The sequence below is a fragment of the Epinephelus lanceolatus genome, chromosome 19, assembly GCF_041903045.1.
Source record: "Epinephelus lanceolatus isolate andai-2023 chromosome 19, ASM4190304v1, whole genome shotgun sequence".
Classification (NCBI taxonomy): Eukaryota; Metazoa; Chordata; class Actinopteri; order Perciformes; family Serranidae; genus Epinephelus; species Epinephelus lanceolatus.
In genome coordinates this window covers 26,655,253-26,673,911 of record NC_135752.1, presented here as the reverse complement: position 1 = coordinate 26,673,911, position 18,659 = coordinate 26,655,253, and the positions used below count along the sequence as shown (strand labels likewise).

The following is an 18,659-nucleotide window of genomic DNA, read 5'->3' as shown; positions in this document are numbered from 1 at the left end:
ACTAATTAAGATTATAGATTATAAAACACTCATTGGATTGATTCAATGATGCCAGAGTTGAAAGTACTTAAAAAGATGCATGCACATTGTTACTCTCATTTTTTTTTAAAGTTGAACCAGTTTTTTTTGGTTGTTTGTTTGTTTTAAAATGCACCAAAAATAGAGAAAGGTAACTCTGGCGTATTATATATGTACAATGTATCAAGATCTGTGGTTTGTTGAGGATCAGTATGCAATTATTTTGTGACACTGGTCAAACGTGTTTCTATTCTATGGGAAATTGTGGGTTGGAGGGCTGGTAAAATGTTCAATCTCACGTCTTCACAGTAAAAGCACGTCATTTAAAACTTTAAACTCCTGCAGTTACTGCATCACACTACAAATTTAATTTAAGATTAATCCAGTTTGTGATGTCTTTTAAACCTTTTGGAAATGAGCAAAGACCATAATACACAAAATGTTGAACTTGTAGTTTTATTCTCAGTTGTCCACTTAACAATCGATTTATTTTGCAGATAGGATGAAGATAATTATTGGCTAATAATCATTATGAGATTAACAGACATTAAACCCAGTCTGGCTGAATCCAATTTGCCACCCAACAGCTCTAGCAGACACAAACATTGTGACGTGTCTGACGTGTTTATTGTCATCATGCATGTCAAGTCTGCAAGGTACATATATTTTCTTAACATTATTTTTATTGAAAAAAGGAATACAAAACAGAATACACACAGATATAAGTATACTGATAAATAAAACGGTCCACATTGCCCTGTCTCTCAAAGCTATTCATCCCTGTGTCACTTAGAGTCTCTCATCATGTTACTGACATGTAAACTCTGTACATTTCTCCCATTGCTCTCGACATCGCTCGTCTTGAGGAGGATTATCCTCTGGGTTAACAGTTCCATATCATATATTTAGTTCCAAATTTTCATGCGTTCATCTTGTGTTGGTGGTTCTGCCTTATACCATCTCTTCGTGATGGCCCTTTTACAGGCTGCCAACAAGATTTTCAGTAGGTATTTGTCTTTTCTTAACACAATTCCTCCAGCCATATTGCCTTAGTACAACACCATGCATGATCTAGGTATATCATAACCCAAAAAATAATTACCATATGATACACATTTATTGCCCCACATCTTCTCCAACATGGTTGTGCTATAGACAGGTATTTGCCCTGTATCTGTGTTGTAATAAAGGATGTAATTATATTCTTCCAACAGCGCTCTCTCCAAGAATGAGAGGATGTTGTAGACCTTTGTGTATTCCAAATATGCAACCATTCATCTCTTATAATATTCACATTCAGTTCTTTCTCCCATTTCAGCTTTACATTTAGTGTCCTGTTTCCTCTTCTCCCTTATAAACATTGATATAGTGTAGATATTACTTTATATTTTTTACGAGGTATATATGTTTTTATGGCTAATGCTAAAATCAATTGGACAGTTGTTGTTGGTTTAATTTTTAAGATACTCCTGGATCTGTGTGACGAACTCCTTTCAGTCGTTTCCAAGGACACATCTGCAAGAAAGGAAATACCCAAGACAAATTATGTTTATATATTGGTCAAATGATGGAAGCATCTAAAATTACCTTTCCTCCTCCAACCCGTCTGCTTTCCTCTGTCCCTGTCGTCCTCCTTCCACCTCTCTCCTCCCCGTATCTCCCTGTTTCCCTTGTGTCATTTCTTTTTTCTCTCTCCCCTCATTCCCCTCAGATTTCTATCCAACACATCATTCGAGGGCCAGAGCGGTTTGATATCCAGAGACACACGCAGCCAGAATGTCACCTCAGAGGCCCATCACTACATCTGGTCCCTCCAGCTGGATCCTCTTGGCCAGCCAACCTGGACCCGCATGGGACGCTGGCGAAGGGGGAAAGTTCTGATGGACCAGCGGGCCTGGCCAAACCATCAGGGGTCTGGGGGCGGAGGGGACTGGCGGCGATCCACGCGGTTGCACATGCGGGTGGTGACGCTGGTGGAGCACCCGTTTGTGTTCACCCGAGAGGTGGATGGGGACGGGATGTGTCCCGCGGGCCAGTTGTGCCTCGACCCACTCACCAATGAAACTTCAGTTTTGAAAGAATTTTTCAAGAATCTTTCAGGACGCAACGGATCTGTTCCCACGGAACTGAAGAAGTGTTGTTATGGGTACTGCATAGACCTGCTGGAGAAGCTGGCGGAGGACATGGGCTTTACTTTTGACCTCTATATCGTGGGCGATGGGAAGTATGGGGGGTTCAAGAATGGTCGCTGGACGGGATTGGTGGGTGATCTGCTCAGTGGCGCTGCCCACCTGGCAGTGACGTCTTTTAGCATTAATTCGGCCAGAAGCCAAGTCATTGACTTCACCTCGCCCTTCTTCTCCACCAGCCTGGGAATCCTGGTCAGTATTGCTTTCTCTCTTCCTCTCTAACACTTCTCTTTTTCCCTCACTTTACACAGATTTTACTTTTTTCCTTACACTTTTTTTTTTTTTTTTTACAAATCTCACTTCTGTTACTCTTTGGCTCATCCTTCACCGCTCTCCGCTCTCTGTCCATGACCTCACCTCAGCTCTCTCCACTTGGTATGCTGGTGGTCAGTATCAGTATGGCAGAGTCTTATTACTCCAAGCCCTATGTTATTGGATTTGAATTCAATTCCCTATAAGGGGCTAGACTGGTGAGTGTACAGCTTTGTGAGTGCCCCTATTACTACAGTCACTATACCCAGTCCCACCTGCTGACAGGCATAGTGATGGTGGTTATCACTCTCCCCTCTCTAAGGGTCTAAAGGGGAGATGCCCTGCATTAGATGCTGCATTATCTCTTTGTATCACTTCATAAATCAGAAAACAAAAGTGTCAGCAGCCATAAAATAATCAGTTTTTTCCATGTTTTCAGGTATAACATGTTACATAAATCAGGCTATGAATAATATACACTCACCGGCCTCTTTATTAGGTACACCTTGCTAGTACCAGGTTGGACCCCTTTTGCCTTCGGAACTGCCTTAATTATTGGTGTCATAGATTCAACAAGGTGCTGAAAATATTGTCCAGGTGCGCAACATTTTGATGAGTGACAGTCATCGAAAGTGTCCTTACCATAAATTGGGCTTAACCCATCGCTGAAAAACCTCTACCTCATCACATAATGACGTTTGGTCATGGACTTTCCACATCTAGATACGACGTGAGAGGTACCCTGGATGCGTTGAATAGGACGCAGTGTCAAGTTCAGCCTGTTACATTCATTGTCTTCTCTCAGAAGACACTTCCGTTTTCATAGGAAATGTAACCTTTACATACAGTCTCTTTCAAAGTAAATGCATTACGTTGGTAAAACCTCGCAAATTGAAATTTATTTACCTTCCAACAACTAACGCACGGGGTTGGGTTTAGTAAAAAAAGAACAGGGTTTGGGTTTATAATCTTGTGGGACGCAAACACTGCTCTCCTGGGTGAATGTCGATGTTTGCTGGACCCATCCACCACCCCTTCCACTTGCCCCACTCTGACTTTAGTCGCCTTGACTTTGTTCGTGTCCCGCTGCATTTCTCTCTGACACAGCCAAGTGCCATTAAACTATGACGGTGACCGGCAGTGTATTGAAGAACAGCTATTTCGTCAGTGTCTGATGCTGCAAGACACTGCCCATACGCCGGATTTCGACGACTTTGAAGTGAGACCGGGTTGCAAAAAGATAATACTGTATATAACATATATACCTTCTGAATCCCATCCACAGCTGATTTTTGATTTTCCAGTCCTAACCCCACCAAATCCCTGTGACATGCCAGAAAAAGACGACACAATGCAAGTTTACTTTTAGCCTGTAAAAAAAAGACTATCTGCCACTAATGTCTTACTTTCTTACTTTTCAATATATAATATTAGTTACAAAGGTTTCCCATTCCTGTGTGCCCCCTGCCTAGGTTCGTACTCGTGACACAGCTGCACCCATCGGTGCCTTCATGTGGCCTCTCCACTGGTCCATGTGGCTCGGCATCTTCGTCTCCCTCCACGTCACTGCCATCTTCCTCACCCTGTATGAGTGGCACAGCCCGTTTGGTATGACACCACGTGGACGCAACCGCGACCGCGTGTTCTCCTTCTCCTCAGCGCTCAACGTGTGCTACGCTATTCTCTTTGGGAGGACGGTAGCCATCAAGCCGCCAAAGTGCTGGACAGGCCGCCTGCTGATGAACCTCTGGGCCATCTTCTGTCTGTTCTGTCTGTCCACCTACACTGCTAACCTAGCTGCTGTCATGGTCGGGGAGAAGACCTATGAACAACTGTCAGGGATTCATGACCCAAAGGTACGCAAGTCAGAAAAAGTGCAACACTACATGATAAGTTGATGTTTTAAAGTGCTGGAGTTTCTCTGTGCTTTTCCCAATGGTCTGAAGTTCTCAGGACTTTGTTAGAAAAGATGATGTCATGTACTAACCTTGCACCAATCAGGATTCAGCAACATTTAAACCAGAATCCGATGACATTTGCTGGGTTGTTGGGTCAGTCTGAGTCGAATCTGATCAAACCACCCACACAGTCCTGACAGAGCAGATTAACTGAGTTTTTGAATGTGAAACCTGCAGATACACTTTAAATTCTTACTTAGTCATGAATATTTCATGTGCTAGCGCAGTTGTTCTCAACCTTGGGTTCGGGGACCCACAGGATTCCTTGAGGGAGTTCCAGGGTGTTCCAAAGGAAAATGGTTTATTTGGATGATTTTATTCATTACAAAAGTGAACCCAATGTGAGGAAGAGTCACATGAGTGACTATTCTGATCATAGGTTTCCTTGGTTTTCTGTTCAACTGGAGGTAACAACTATATAATTCTGGTCTTAGTCATATCTAAAACCCAAAATCTTTTCAGACTGAGGTCCCTGAGGTAAATCTTGTCAAATGGGGTCTATGACCTAATGTATATCAGTTTAGGGGTCCTTGACATAAAAAATGGTTGAGAAACACTGAGCTAGAGAAACAAGTTATCAGGGGCTGCTTTCACACCTGCCCTGTTAGGTTCGGGTCAATCGAACTCAAGTTCCTTTTGCCCCCTAAGTGCAGTTCGTTTGGGCAGGTGTGATCACAGCAATCGCACTCGGGTGTACACCAGAACAACCGGACCAAGACCTTCTTGAAGAGGTGGTCTCAGTCTGGTTACAAACAAACTCTGGCGTGGTTTGTTTGTAGCGAGAACGTGTTCTGACCTCGATCCGAACCAACTGCAGTCACATGACACATTGTTTGGGTTAAACATGAGCATGTTACAGTCCTGGAGGATTATTAATGTGCACCTCCTCCTGTACTGCCTTAATATACACATTCAGCACATCCAATGCATCAAAACATTGTTTTCTAGTTGGAGCCGCGCCTCGTTTTCAAACTGTATGGTTTGACTAAAATGAACAATGACAGCAATATAGTCCACGATGAGCAGCGCTAAAATCAACCTGCAGAGTCGAAGTTCAGGTTGTTGTGGACTTTCTTTTTGAAAATGTCCCTGATGCACACTTGATAAAACTGCAGGTACATTCTAAATTTTGGAGGAGCCCTTCTTGTGAAGAGTGCAGTCTTTTCAACTTAAAGTCAGCAAATAGATTCTTTAATTAAACCACCTTTTGTAACGACAGATGGGGTAAGGTAATAGGCCCTATGTCAACTCACCAACTCTGAATCACAGGTGCAGGGGATATAAAGAGTCAGAAAAGAAAAGCAAAGAGTCATTTTAAAGTTTCACAAGAGCTTTCCTTCTGCATCTGAGAATTGAAAATTCCAGGCGGAAAAAAAGAGATACAACGGACAAAAATGAAAAAATATCAATAATAATCAATATTAATGCTTTTTGAAGGCATTCTAAGGGTAACATCTGGCTTTCTTCTTTCCTGCAGTTGCACCATCCCTCTCAGGGATTCCGATTTGCCACAGTGAGAGAAAGCAGCGCCGAGGACTACGTCAAGAAGAGTTTCCCTGAGATGCACGAGTACATGAGGAGATACAATGTCCCAGCAACACCAGATGGCATACATCAACTCAAGTAAGACGATGTTTTACATAATGTATAGTCCACATACATCATGCAGACACACATTGTGCATTCAGGGTAGTTGTAACTGACCCTGGTACCACTGTTACCTGATAATCAACCAGATATCCCCTGTGGAAAAAACAAACTGAATCAAGTTTGGGGAAGAAAGGAATGTGAGCTACATGTCCTAAGAAAATCTAAATTTTAGGGGAAAGAAATTGCTGTCATTCCCCACCAGAGCCCGCCTGTTTGCATTCAGATCTCACCCTCCTCCTTACCCTGCCATTGCTGTCATCCTAAGCTGCTTCGACATTCAACTGGCATCCCCCGTGGAGCAAAGCAGAATATAGTGAGAAAAGGCAGCTGAATGCACAGCCGAGGCTGGGTAGGACACAATTTGAATGGATGAAACAAGTTTTTTTTGCTACTGAGCTTATAAAATGCTGATTAGAGGGTTCAAGGGAAAAATGTCATCTTTAGAAAATTACAATGAGGGAACAAGACAGCGTACACGCAGCCCACCATGTAAATTTCAATACTTGGTGCTCAGGGTTTACTCCCACGGTGACCAGGCATTATTTATCACTTACTCTATGATGGACACTTAAATCATGTTGTAGTACAATGCATCTATTCATACTGCACTGACAGGAGTAGCCCCATGTTGAGATTACATACACGGATTGGTCCAAAAAAACCTGATGTTGGGATTGCTACCTTTATACATAGAACAGGTGCTGAAGGTGGTGTATGGGTTCATGCTGTTGCACAGATTGAACGAAGCAAAGCTGCACTGCTTCTCTGGTGATTATATTTCTTTAACATCAGCTAGAAGTGGACAAACAGAAGACTTTTAATTTTATTCAACTGTCATTTTGGATTGTACTTTGAATCATCAGCCAAGTCACCAGATTAAAATGTTGGCATTGTACATTCCTGCAAACCACGGATAAGTTATGGTTGTAGATCCCATACGATCATATCAACATTCCCAAAGTGAGCTCGTCATCAGAAGAAGGAGGGGATGGTGGATGGTGCGACAGCTAGGCAGGACAGCTGCCAAACAGCCAACAGCAGCAGACCACTTTTCAAGAACCAACAAACAGAAGTGGGTGTTTTTAATGAAGTGTTGGGGCGTTTCCAGCTTTATTTATTGGCAACCAAACCCGGTATCTTAAGGCAAAACATAATGTTTTCCTTCACTGTCACAACATAACATTGAAAAGTGGAACATAAGGAAACATAAACGCCTGCCACATATGAAACATACAAATGTATCATATCTGTGGTTTATTGAAACGTACCATGGCAACTTCTGGTGACTGGGTTGGAATCATGATCTTGACAGAATTTTTGATCATTATACATTTTGATTTGATGATAGTAGTGTCATGTTGCGTACAAATGGAAGTTCCGTGTGCAACCCGGTCTCACTCCGAAGTTGTTGAAATCCAGCGCTTGGGCAGGTCTTTTAACCTCAGCAACCATTCTGGGCACTGCAGAGGTGCCCCTTAACAGGGCACCGAACCCCCAACTGCTGGGGTCGCCCATCCGAGGCACCCCCTTACTCCGACACCTCTCCATTTAATGCATGTATAGGTCCTGTTAGTGCATGAGTGTGTATTTCAAGCCTGTGTGTATATGACAGTGAAAAAAATGTAATCATATAAAAAAAAAAGTTCAGATTTTATTTTTCTCCAAGTTACGTAAAGTTATGACAGTTCTTGTTTCTGCCAGAGAGAGGAAAGTTTGTCCTGAAGCTTGCCACAGTATTTATACCCTGAAGGGTGCTTTAGTGAGTCGTGAGAGAGTTCCACTCCCCATCAGGGACAGTCTGGTTTGGGAAAGGCCCACAGTCTGTGTCTGTGCCCTTCCTCTCCAGCGTTATTCCTTCATTGCCATTTTCCTTCCATCCAAGATTCACTCACACTTCCCCATTACCTGACTGCTCTGCCCATCTACACACCTGTTCTCACTTTCCTAACCTGACCTTTCCCTTCTACCTCTACCACCTGTATCCACTTGTACTCGTCAGTTCTTAGTCACTTGTTTTTGGACTGCAACCTCTCCCTCAACCTGTGACAAGTCCATATAATATTCCATACACCCTGATGACTATAACACCATAGCTAGAGGAAATTTACTTAAATTTAGAGGCCCATTTGCACTCTTGGTTCCCATCCCTGCACACTGTGCGGCCTTAGTGTTTAGCTTAATGAACATGTCTCAGCACAGCAATTGAAACAAGCAACAACCACTAACTGCAGCCTGTCTTAGAGCATTTTGGGAAAGTGCTCTGACTGGAGCATTATCTGCCATCACACAACTGTCTTGGGCTATTTTGGCTGGCTTATTAAAGTGGCAGACATATTGGAAATACTGCTTTTGTACGTCTTAATACAGTCTCACATAAGACAAGCTCAGAACACTTTATTAGAGAGTATTTTTAACCTGGGGTGACAACAGGTCTTATTTCATGATGTGAAGACTCTTACTGATCTACCCCAGAGACTCAAAATTAACCGAACTGCCGTGTCGCGCATCACTTTGTATTAAGTAAAGCCATGCCACAGTAATGTGCCCTTGCTGTCACTGTTGCAGTTTTCCATTGATGCAATCCGGATGCAAATACATGATTCAGCTACTCTCACAAGCATCGCTGCAAAGAGGGTGATGCAGGAAAGCGTCATGTTTTAATCATACTGGTTAGGTAATTGGTTGATGTCAAGGTAATGCTCTGATCACAAAATACATAACATCAAAACATCTGTGGTGGAAAAACCAAGGACGTAAGCTGTAACCTAATTCAACCTGTAATAATGAACAGCCAGCTTGTGTGTAGAAGATAGCGGAGGATTTCAAACACTGTCCTTGATAACAAGCAAAAAAAAAAATAAAGAGAATATCTTGAAAAAGGCTTTGCAGCATTTGTATCCCAGTGGGCTGTACCTGTCAGTAAAGACATTTCACGTTGATTTGTAAAAGCCTCGCCGAGAGTGTTGTGAATTAATATCTCACCTTTGTATAACAGACTTGGAGTGAGGAATGGGAGTAAATTGGCAGAAACTGGCAGACAGGCAGTAATTTTACTGGTATATGGCCAGTAAAATTATTGGAGAACCACAGAGACCAGAAAATATGCAGTTCAGATGAGGCAAAAGGTTGAGAGAAGTTTGTTTGTCGAATCCTTTACATTGCATTTTCAGTGATTGTGGTAAAGTGCCATCTGAAAGGCCCTATAAAACACCCATAGGCACAAAGCAAAACTATAAATTCTCACAGGCTTTTTGTTCTTTATTCATTAAGTTCAGTTTTTTTGTTTTGTTTTTTCACTTTCAACCAATTTATTGGACCATAGATGGAGATTTCTAGGGGGGTAGTAGGGGACATGTCCCATAGCTGAAGACTGAAAAGATTAAAGATATTTACATCATAAACTGATGCAGTAAAGGCACAGATGGATGAACAGAAAATCTACTAGAATGCAGGAAATTAAGTATATGATGCTCACTCCCGTGGTGAAGAGGGAGCTGAGCCAGAAGGTGAAGCTTTCGATTTACTCGTCCATCTATGTCCCAACTCTCACCTATGGTCATGAGCTCTGGGTAGTGACCGAAAGAATGAGATGGTGGATACAAATGAGTTTCCTCCGTGGGGTGGCTGGGCTCAGCCTTAGAGATAGGGTAAGGAGCTCAGACATTCGGAGGGAGCTCGGAGTAGAGCCGCTGCTCCTTCGCATCGAAAGGGGAGATGGTTCAGGCATCTGATCAGGATGCCTCCTGGGTGCCTCCTGTTAGAGGTGTTTCTGGAACATCCAACTGGTAGAAGGCCCCGGGAGAGACCCAGAACATGCTGGAGGGATTACATATCTCATCTGGCCTGGGAACACCTTGGGGTCCCCCAGGAGGAGCTGGAAAGCGTTGCTGGGGAGATGAAGTTCTGGGGTGCTTTGCTTGGCCTGCTGCCCCACAACCCAGCCACCGGATAAGTGGATGAAAATGTATGGATGGATGCTCACCCCCAACTTCTAAATTTCATGTGCCCCCCCAATGTTAAAATGAAACCTGTGAAAGTATATAAAGTTTACATCCAAGACCTACAGGAGAAAATATCACTATCACTGTGTCAGAGATGTGACATGAGGACACAAACAGACAGAAAAAAATAAGCCCCAGAGAAGCAGAGCAGAAGTGAGATGACAAAGTAAGGTTCATTTAAGTTTGCGTCTCAGGAGGTTTTAAAGGTTAATTTTCCAGAGGGTTGCTTTAAAATGTCAATCTCGAAAAATCCCAGAAGATGTTAGATTCTTCGTAGTGCTATGATTACATCTGTCAACACAATACATTTGGAAGAGTGACTATGGATCAGTCCCAGTCCATCTGTTCATTTCTCCAGTCATCCATCAAAAACACCTCAAATGCCACTAATCAGATTGTCATAAAACTTAAAGGGATAGTTTGGATTTTTTTAAGTGGGATTGTATGAGGTGCTTATCCTTAGTCAGTATACTACATACAGTAGCAGGCAGTGTGCCCTAAGATTGAAGAGCAGGCAGGGGTAGCACCACAGAAGCTGAGTAATGCACTGCTGTGGAGGGTTTAGCAGCAAAACAGATTTTAGCCACCTAAAAAAGTCCCACCAAAATATCAGTTGAGTGTACTCCATATTTAGAGTATTTCCACCCTCTCCGACAGGGAACTGAAGTTGTTTTATTACTCTCTTCAAATCCACCAGATACCATTGACAAAAACAGTAATTTTCCCACACAAAACACAGGAGTTGTTGGTCTACTGCTGCCTTGATCTGTAGTTTCTTCGTGTTGTTGTGTGACTTTGGAAAATCTAAACTAACTCTTTAAAACACCAAAGTCACACTTTAACATAAACAAACCAACTGATCAAGGCAGCAGCAGACCAAGCAGCTCCTGTGTTTACCAAGGTAATATTACTGTCTTTGTCAATAAAGTCTGACTTTGAAAAGACCACAGATAAGTTCCACTTTCAGTTCAGTTCCCCTTCAGAAAGACTGTCTGACATCAAGGTAAAGCAGTGAAAATATTTTAAATATAGCATACACTTAGTTAAGCTTAGTTTAGTTGCACATTTATGTGTAGAAAAAAAAAAGGAAAAAGAAATTAAAAGATAAAACACTGTGCAGGATAACAACAATCATTTGAAGATTGCATAACTGAATAAGAGTTCCAGACTAAGAAGTAATACAAAATTGTTAAAGATGTACAATTTACAACAAAGAAACCACTAATAAATATCATGAAGTTCAGTTTTTCTATATTGAGAGCAGGTTTGTGGTGTTTTTTTTCTAAATGGTTTGTAAAACCATTTAGAAATAGATGACAGCTCTTCATTTGCTTCTCGAATGAGTGTGCTAAATTTTTCATGTAGGTGGTACATTTTTGCAGACCCTAGGTAGGTCATTTATGTAAATCAAGAACAATAGAGGTCCAAGAATGGAGCCCTGAGGTACTCCACAAAGTGGCTTAGCTCTGTTTGAATCGTACCTATTAATAGAACACAACACTTTTTTAGGTGGGACTTTTTTAGGTTGCTAAAATACACTGCTGTTCCCGTCCACAACAGTACATAGTGTAGCTTCTGTGACGACACTCATGTCTGCCTTTCCAAACCGGGGACGCACTGACTGCATTCTACTGTAAGTAATACACTGACAATTGATATGAACTATCTGAACTATCCCTTTAAAGGCACCATTCAGGTCAACACTCTCATCTCCTGGGAAATGAGTGCTTGCAAAATTTGTGGGCACCAAAATATTTAATTAGTCTGACATGTTGTGTTAGATGAATATAGTAATATAGTTTGTTTTCATCGAAGCTGAGCTCTCACTGTCTCAGCCAAGAACCTGTCGTTGCAGCTCAGCTCAACCCACGCACAAAAAGAGTGATTCCTTTTTGCTACATCTGCTACTTGCATTGCACCTTGAGTCTGTCTACTTGCTGTGTGTTTACAGGGCTGACCCTCAGAGACTGGATGCATTCATCATGGACAAAGCTCTGCTGGACTACGAGGTCTCCATAGATGCAGACTGTAAAACACTAACAGTCGGGAAACCCTTTGCTATAGAAGGTAACATATTGCAGCTTGTTACAACACAAAGTATTTGGTCACAAAATAGTACTTATATATGTGGGATGAGGGTCTTAGTTGGTTAAGAAAATGTTACATTAAAATAGTCAGTTCTTGAAAACAGTATTCACACATGTGTCTTTTTTTTAAATTGTCCCTAGAATATAACAGGTCTTTCTGCATGACTGCAGACAGACTGACCATGAGCATTTCAGAACAGCTCTAGATTTAACAATACCAATCTCTCAACATTTGCACAGCAGTTAATCTTCTTGCTTTCAACAGCTTAGATCCTCCACTGTCTTCTGTTAATCTCTGGTCCATTTAGCAAGCTTCTTCCTCCCACTGTGAAAATATTCCCATGGTGGTTGCTTCCATTACAGGCCACCACAGTCCCAGATTCCAGTGTTGTTGTTAATTACTTAATGCACCCTTAAGCCTTCAGGATACAATACAAATCAACCAGTGTCCTTCCTAGCAAGGCGAGGTACTTCTGTAATTGGCTATTGCTGAATTTGTCACACTCTCCTGGCATGCTAAGAAACTCTGCGATTTACTTACAATGTTGTGTACCTGTTTTGTTTAGGAATGACAGTGGTGCCTTCTGATAAGAAATGGTGAAACAGTAATTGCTAAGACTCCCTTCTTTCTGATCAGCTGTTATTTTCCATATTCCTGTGCACAGCTGTAAACCAGTGAACGAACATAATTACAGCACATGGAGGTGAAAGTTAAAATGATGTGTCACAGAGGAATAATTGCAGCCTGTGTTTGTGTTCATGTCTGTTGGCAGGCTATGGCATCGGCCTTCCTCAGAACTCTCCTCTCACCTCCAACATCTCAGAGCTTGTTAGTCAGTACAAGTCAGATGGCTTCATGGACACGCTGCATGACAAATGGTACAAGGTTGTGCCCTGCGGGAAGCGCAGCTTCGCTGTGACTGAGGTAGGAACAGAACCACCTGTTGCAAACAAAAGCAGCTGCTGTATTGTGATGTGTGATGGAGACATTTAGATAGACGTTGAGTTTTGACATGTTGTGTCTTTCTATCACCACCCATGGGTATGGCTCAAATATAAAAGGGTGTTTCAGTTGGCGTCACAGGTTTTATTCTCTGCCGAGCGCATCAAAGCTAAATAACCCAGTTTAAAGCTGACCTTGAGTTCGGCATTTTGGCCCTCACCATCTTGGATTTTTGAAACCAGAAGTGACCATATATGGACAAAAGGGTGGAGCTGTTGAGGAGGAATGAGTGGATTTGACTTATAGACTGTGGCAATGATTGCAGACAGTCGGTCACTCAAAGCAGCCATGTCCTTAATTATGCCTAACTTTAAGCCTTAATCAAATTTAAATGGGTGAGTAATATAAAAAATCCACACCCATGAATGTCATGGATGTTGAAAATAGTAACAGAGACTAAAAATATTTTTTGTACCAGGCTGTAAACATCTTCATTTCTGTGGTAAAGTTTTGTGTATGGAGACTGACTCACTTTTGGAGCCAGCCTCAGGTGGCCATAACAGGAACTGCAGTTACTGGTACTTCCGCATTGGCTTTAGTTTTCAGCCCTGGAGGTTACTGCTTGCTTATAAATACCTGTTCAGACCAAAGATTTGTGACAAGACAAGTTGAAACATGCAACTGCTTGCAATGCATTGTTCTGCAATGTTCAGAAAACCTGCAATCACACAATGCAACTAGATGAAATGGTGTATCATCTCTATGCAACAACTCCCTGTACCTCCGTTCTGAGTCCTCCGGCTCATTGTTTAGGTTTTCCAGTTAGTGGACACCAAATTGAGAGTGGCAACTTGACATATTTGTTAGATGGGCAGAAACGTGACTCTAAGTGAATGCTAATGTTGCTCAACCTTCGTTGGATGTGTCAATAAGCAATTGTTTTCTGACACATTTGCCACAGCAACTTTATAAGTCAGTGTTAGAATTTGATGATGCTGTAAGTACAGGACATTACATATAGATAATGTTCAGGTCACTGTGAAGGTAAAGGGGGTAAAACATAAGTGGCAACCTGTAGAAAAGACATTTATTGTCTTAAATAAACTATATCTCTGGTTCTTGAAACTATAATTGCATAGTAGCTTTCCTGTCACTAAACCAAATTAAAGTTTTTATGTCCTTACCAAGAACTTTTCTCCTTAATTTAACCATTTTTGCTGGCTCTCTGAATACTTCCATGCACTGCCTCCACAGCCCCCATGCACAGTAATTGCTCCTTACTAATTCAGACTCCGGCCCCTGACCCTCCAGCTGCTAACCGAGCTGTGTCCCCATAACTTCAGTCCTAAACAGCCCAGACCCCGTGGTCCATCCTGTTCTGCTATTACCAAGCACTTAAGCTCTCTCGGCAGTCTGGCCGTCTCCCCACCCAGCTGTGACTCTGGTATCCCCAGAAGTGGCTGCTACCTCAGTGCTGACTGCACACTCCCTATTATCAGGCATGAATTAAAAACTGCCTTCTTCAAAAAAGGAATTCATGTCCCTCCTCTGCCCTGTCATCTTCCTGTATTTGTGCTTTTCTTTTTTTATAATTTATTTTTCCGAGCAACTGTGCATCACTTCCATGTTCAAAGGCATTCAACCCCTGCTGGTTGCTCATTATGATGTCTAATTAAGAAGCACTCATGGTGTGTGCCTTTGAATGACAGCATCACCTAAACACCTAATACATAAATGTAAATCACCGTCCTCTGAGTCTCCTACGAGCAGCAGAAGTAGTACACTGCAGTGCAACAGATTCAGTGTCATTGAAGTGAACCATTTTTCTCTGTGTAACAGCTAGACGTGTTGCAGATGCTATCTACAGCTGCAGACATTTAAATTGCTCCAGGTACATTTCATTTTGCAGCATCATGCCTCCACCTGCCTCCGCTGACAGCAGAGAAAGCTGCTTGACCAGTATTTTTGCTTCACCTGTGTCATTCAATTTTACATATATAGCTACAGTATATCAGTCAGGTGTCATGCAGAAATCAGTGTGACAACCATGTGCATACATCTAGTTCTTATATTACAGATAAAGTTGTATGATAAGTTACGTAGAATATGTATCATTAAATTGAATCAACCTAAACTGAGTAGCATGTTTTGCACTGCCAGTCCTAGCACATTTGGCACCCTAGGCTAGCTTTCCCTGGGCCCCCCACCCCCCAAAAACATTTTGTTAATCATAATAATAATAATAATGATAATACGCCGCTCAAAATAATTAATGGAACACTTAATCGCCACACTGTAACACCAAGTTAGTTAAACATTAGGGATATCAATCTGTCCATTTAGGAAGTACAAGTAATTGTGATTCAGTTTCACCTGCTTTGGTGCAAACAAAAGTGACAACAGGTGCAATGGATAGACAAAAGCAAGACAACGCCCAAAAAGGGAATGGTTTCACATGTGGTGGTCACAGACAGTTGCTCTCCCCTTATCCTTCCTGACTGATTCTTCTCTAGTTTTGTGTTCTGCTAGTGTCCTTGTCACTACTGGTAGTATGAGGTGGTACCTGCAGCCCAATCAGGTTGCACAGGTAGTCCAGCTCCTCCAGAATGGCACATCCATACGTGCAGTTGCAAGAAGGTTTGCTATGTCTCCCAGCACAGTGTCAAGAGCATGGAGGAGATACCAGGAGACCAGCCGTTAAATGAGTGGAGCTGGACATGGCCGTAGAAGGGCATCAACCCAGCAGCCGGACCGGTATCTGTTCCTTTGTGTGAGGAGGAACAGGAGGAGCACTGCCAGAGCCCTACAAAATGACCTCCAGCAGGCTACTGGTGTGCATGTTTCTGACCAAACTGTCAGAAACAGACTCTATGAGGGTGGCATGAGGGCCTGATGTCCTCTAGTGGGACGTGTGCTCACAGCCCAGCACCATTTATTTCAATTAGCATTCGCCAGAGAACACCAGAATTGGTAGGTCGGCCATTGGCATCCTGTTCTCTTCACAGATGAGGGCAGGTTCACACTGAGCACAAGTGAGAGGTATGAAAGAATCTGGAGATGCCGTGGCAAAAGTTATGCTGCTGTCATCCAGCATGACTGGTTTGGTGGTGGGTCAGTGATGGTCTGGGGAGGCAGATCCTTGGAGGGTCGCACAGACCTCCCTGTCATAGCCAACAGTACCCTGACTGCTGTTAGGATGAAAGTGATTGTCAGACCTTACGCTGGTGCAGTGGGCCATGGGTTCCTCCTGGTGCAGAGGGCCCTGGGTTCCTCCTGGTGCAGGACAATGCCCAGCCTCATGTGGCCAGTGTGTAGGCAGTTCCTGGATGACAAAGGCACTGATGCGATTGACTGGCCCTCTCGTCCCCCCTGACTAAATCCAATTGAGCACCTATGGGAGGTTATGTATCGTTGCATCCAACGCCACCAAGTACGACCACAGACTGTCCAGGAGATCACTGATGCCCTGATCCAGGTCTGGGAGGAGATCCCCCAGGACGCCATCCACCGACTCATCAGGAGCATGCCCAGACGTTGTCAGGAGTGCATACTGGCACATCAGGGCCATACATACTACTGAGTTACATTATGAGTCGCTGTGATAAAATTCACTCAAGTCAGATCAGCCTGTGATTTCAATTTTTTACTTTGATTTTCAGTGTGATTTTGAATCCAGCCCTCAGTAGGTTGAATTATACAGCGCACTTCAGCAAAGATTTTCAACTTGAATAATTCCTTCATCAAGATCTGATGTTCCCTTAATTTTTTGAGCAGTGTAATAACATTTATATTTATTGCATTTATTAAGAACAAAAACAAGAGCTAACGAGAAATCAACATACTTAACTAAGTAATGAAAAACAAAGGATTGCGGTATGTGCAAATTTACCAATTTCATCGTCTTCTGGGTTTTCTTGTTTCATTTTGTCTCACTCTAATGCTCTCCACACACACTCCTCTACACAATTTTCTCTTATGTTCAACACCGCTCTCTGGGTGGTGCCTTCGGTGGCCCAACGTGTCACCCAGAGGAGGATCCGCCACTGATGTTTTGGCATGGTTACAATACGCTGTCAAATTGAACACTGGACAAAATCAGAAGGAAATTCATGAGATATAAGCAATGTGAATTACTGACAAGTCTGGCTCAGTTTAGTCTTGCTCAGCATTTTTTTTCTTCCAATCTTTTATTCCGATGAATAACTGTTACACCACCCGCAGCAGCAGCAGCAGCAGCAGCAGCGGGCCTGGGATCCTGAAAAGATGAAAAAAACCTGATGGATTGGCCTCAGCGATGGCAGCCAAACACCCTGGCACCCGTCCAGCTCTCTGTCACCCAAAAGAAGTTGATCCCATTCGAAGTAATAAAATCAATACCAATAAATGACATATTATTCAATTACCTAACATTAAGAGGGCCAAACTTAACATTACGGAGAAATAAATTGTGATCAAAGGGACGAAGATGATGAGCGCCATGTGCTTCATTGAAGTTATTCATAGATTTTTGCAGCAAATGTATGCAACTAATCAATGAGTGAGTGAGTGAACCAAAGACGGTGGAAAAAACAGTGGAGTTATGAAGATCAATGTGAATTGTTCTGTATGATTGCTTGAAGTGAAAAGAGACAGGAAGTGTGTGTCGCCAGAACTAGAATATAGAATATGTGCTTAAATGTGCTGATCCGAGGAATCCCAAAAACTGTGGGGAGCCTTGGAGTTGGTTAATACACAATAAGTTACACAGCTTTGTACACACTGGAGCTAAGTATTAGATTAGATTAATGTCATGTATCCTCAGTAAGCTCATCTTACTGTTGTAGGGAAAATACCACTGTAACTGTATATTTCCCTAAGTTGAAAATGTCTTCCCCAGCAGTCAAATGTGACTCGTGTCTGTATTGCCCGACCTCCCAGAAATCATCGGCTCCCACTCTGCAAAATTTCATTACGGCCAGCTCGCCAGAGTCACAATACTGCAATGACATATTTAATCCATCATGTATTTTTTTTCCACTAGCATGACTTTATAAGGCAATCATTGCAACCGCTGCTGTATCACAAGCTGTTCCATACTCAGCAGTAAAGAGATTCATATGTCGATGTGCATCTGCGCTAACTGCAACAGGCGCTCAATTAAGAAAAGGGTGATATCACAAAAGGAGATGGCCGCGCTTGCAGGCTCATCTCGGAGAGGTTTTCTCCTAAGTGATACATTTAGAATAGAACGACTGCTGATTAAGATGTGAGGGGGAAACAATCCTAATCTTAGTGAGACGTGTGGTATCCCAGAGAGAGACGATCTGAGGGGTTTTCTCAGAAGCAGGATTTCAGGAAAATCTGAAAATAGTAAAAATCTCACAGTGATTTAAAATGAAACTCGTGCTTTATTTTTTCCAGGAGGAGCAGCTGAGGGGAGGTGGTATCTTGATTCAGATGTCCAGTGCTTTGAAAAAGAAACACTGATTTCAGTCCTGCACACAGGCATTGCAGGTTTCTCTTTACCGACTTTGTAATGCTGTTACTTATTCAGTTATCAGGCTTTTTTGTTTGTTTACCTC

General features: G+C 42.5%; 1 protein-coding gene across 1 annotated transcript in view; it reads left to right on the top strand.

Moving 5' to 3' along the window:
* Window positions 1-18,659, top strand: part of grin3a (glutamate receptor, ionotropic, N-methyl-D-aspartate 3A) — a 72,415-nt gene that overhangs the window by 36,458 nt on the left and 17,298 nt on the right. Inside the window, exons 3-7 of the mRNA XM_033646233.2 lie at window positions 1,730-2,399; window positions 3,932-4,315; window positions 5,895-6,040; window positions 12,020-12,135; window positions 12,929-13,080. Of these exons, the coding sequence (XP_033502124.1) occupies window positions 1,730-2,399; window positions 3,932-4,315; window positions 5,895-6,040; window positions 12,020-12,135; window positions 12,929-13,080 (1,468 nt within the window). The remainder of the gene's footprint in view (window positions 1-1,729; window positions 2,400-3,931; window positions 4,316-5,894; window positions 6,041-12,019; window positions 12,136-12,928; window positions 13,081-18,659) is intronic.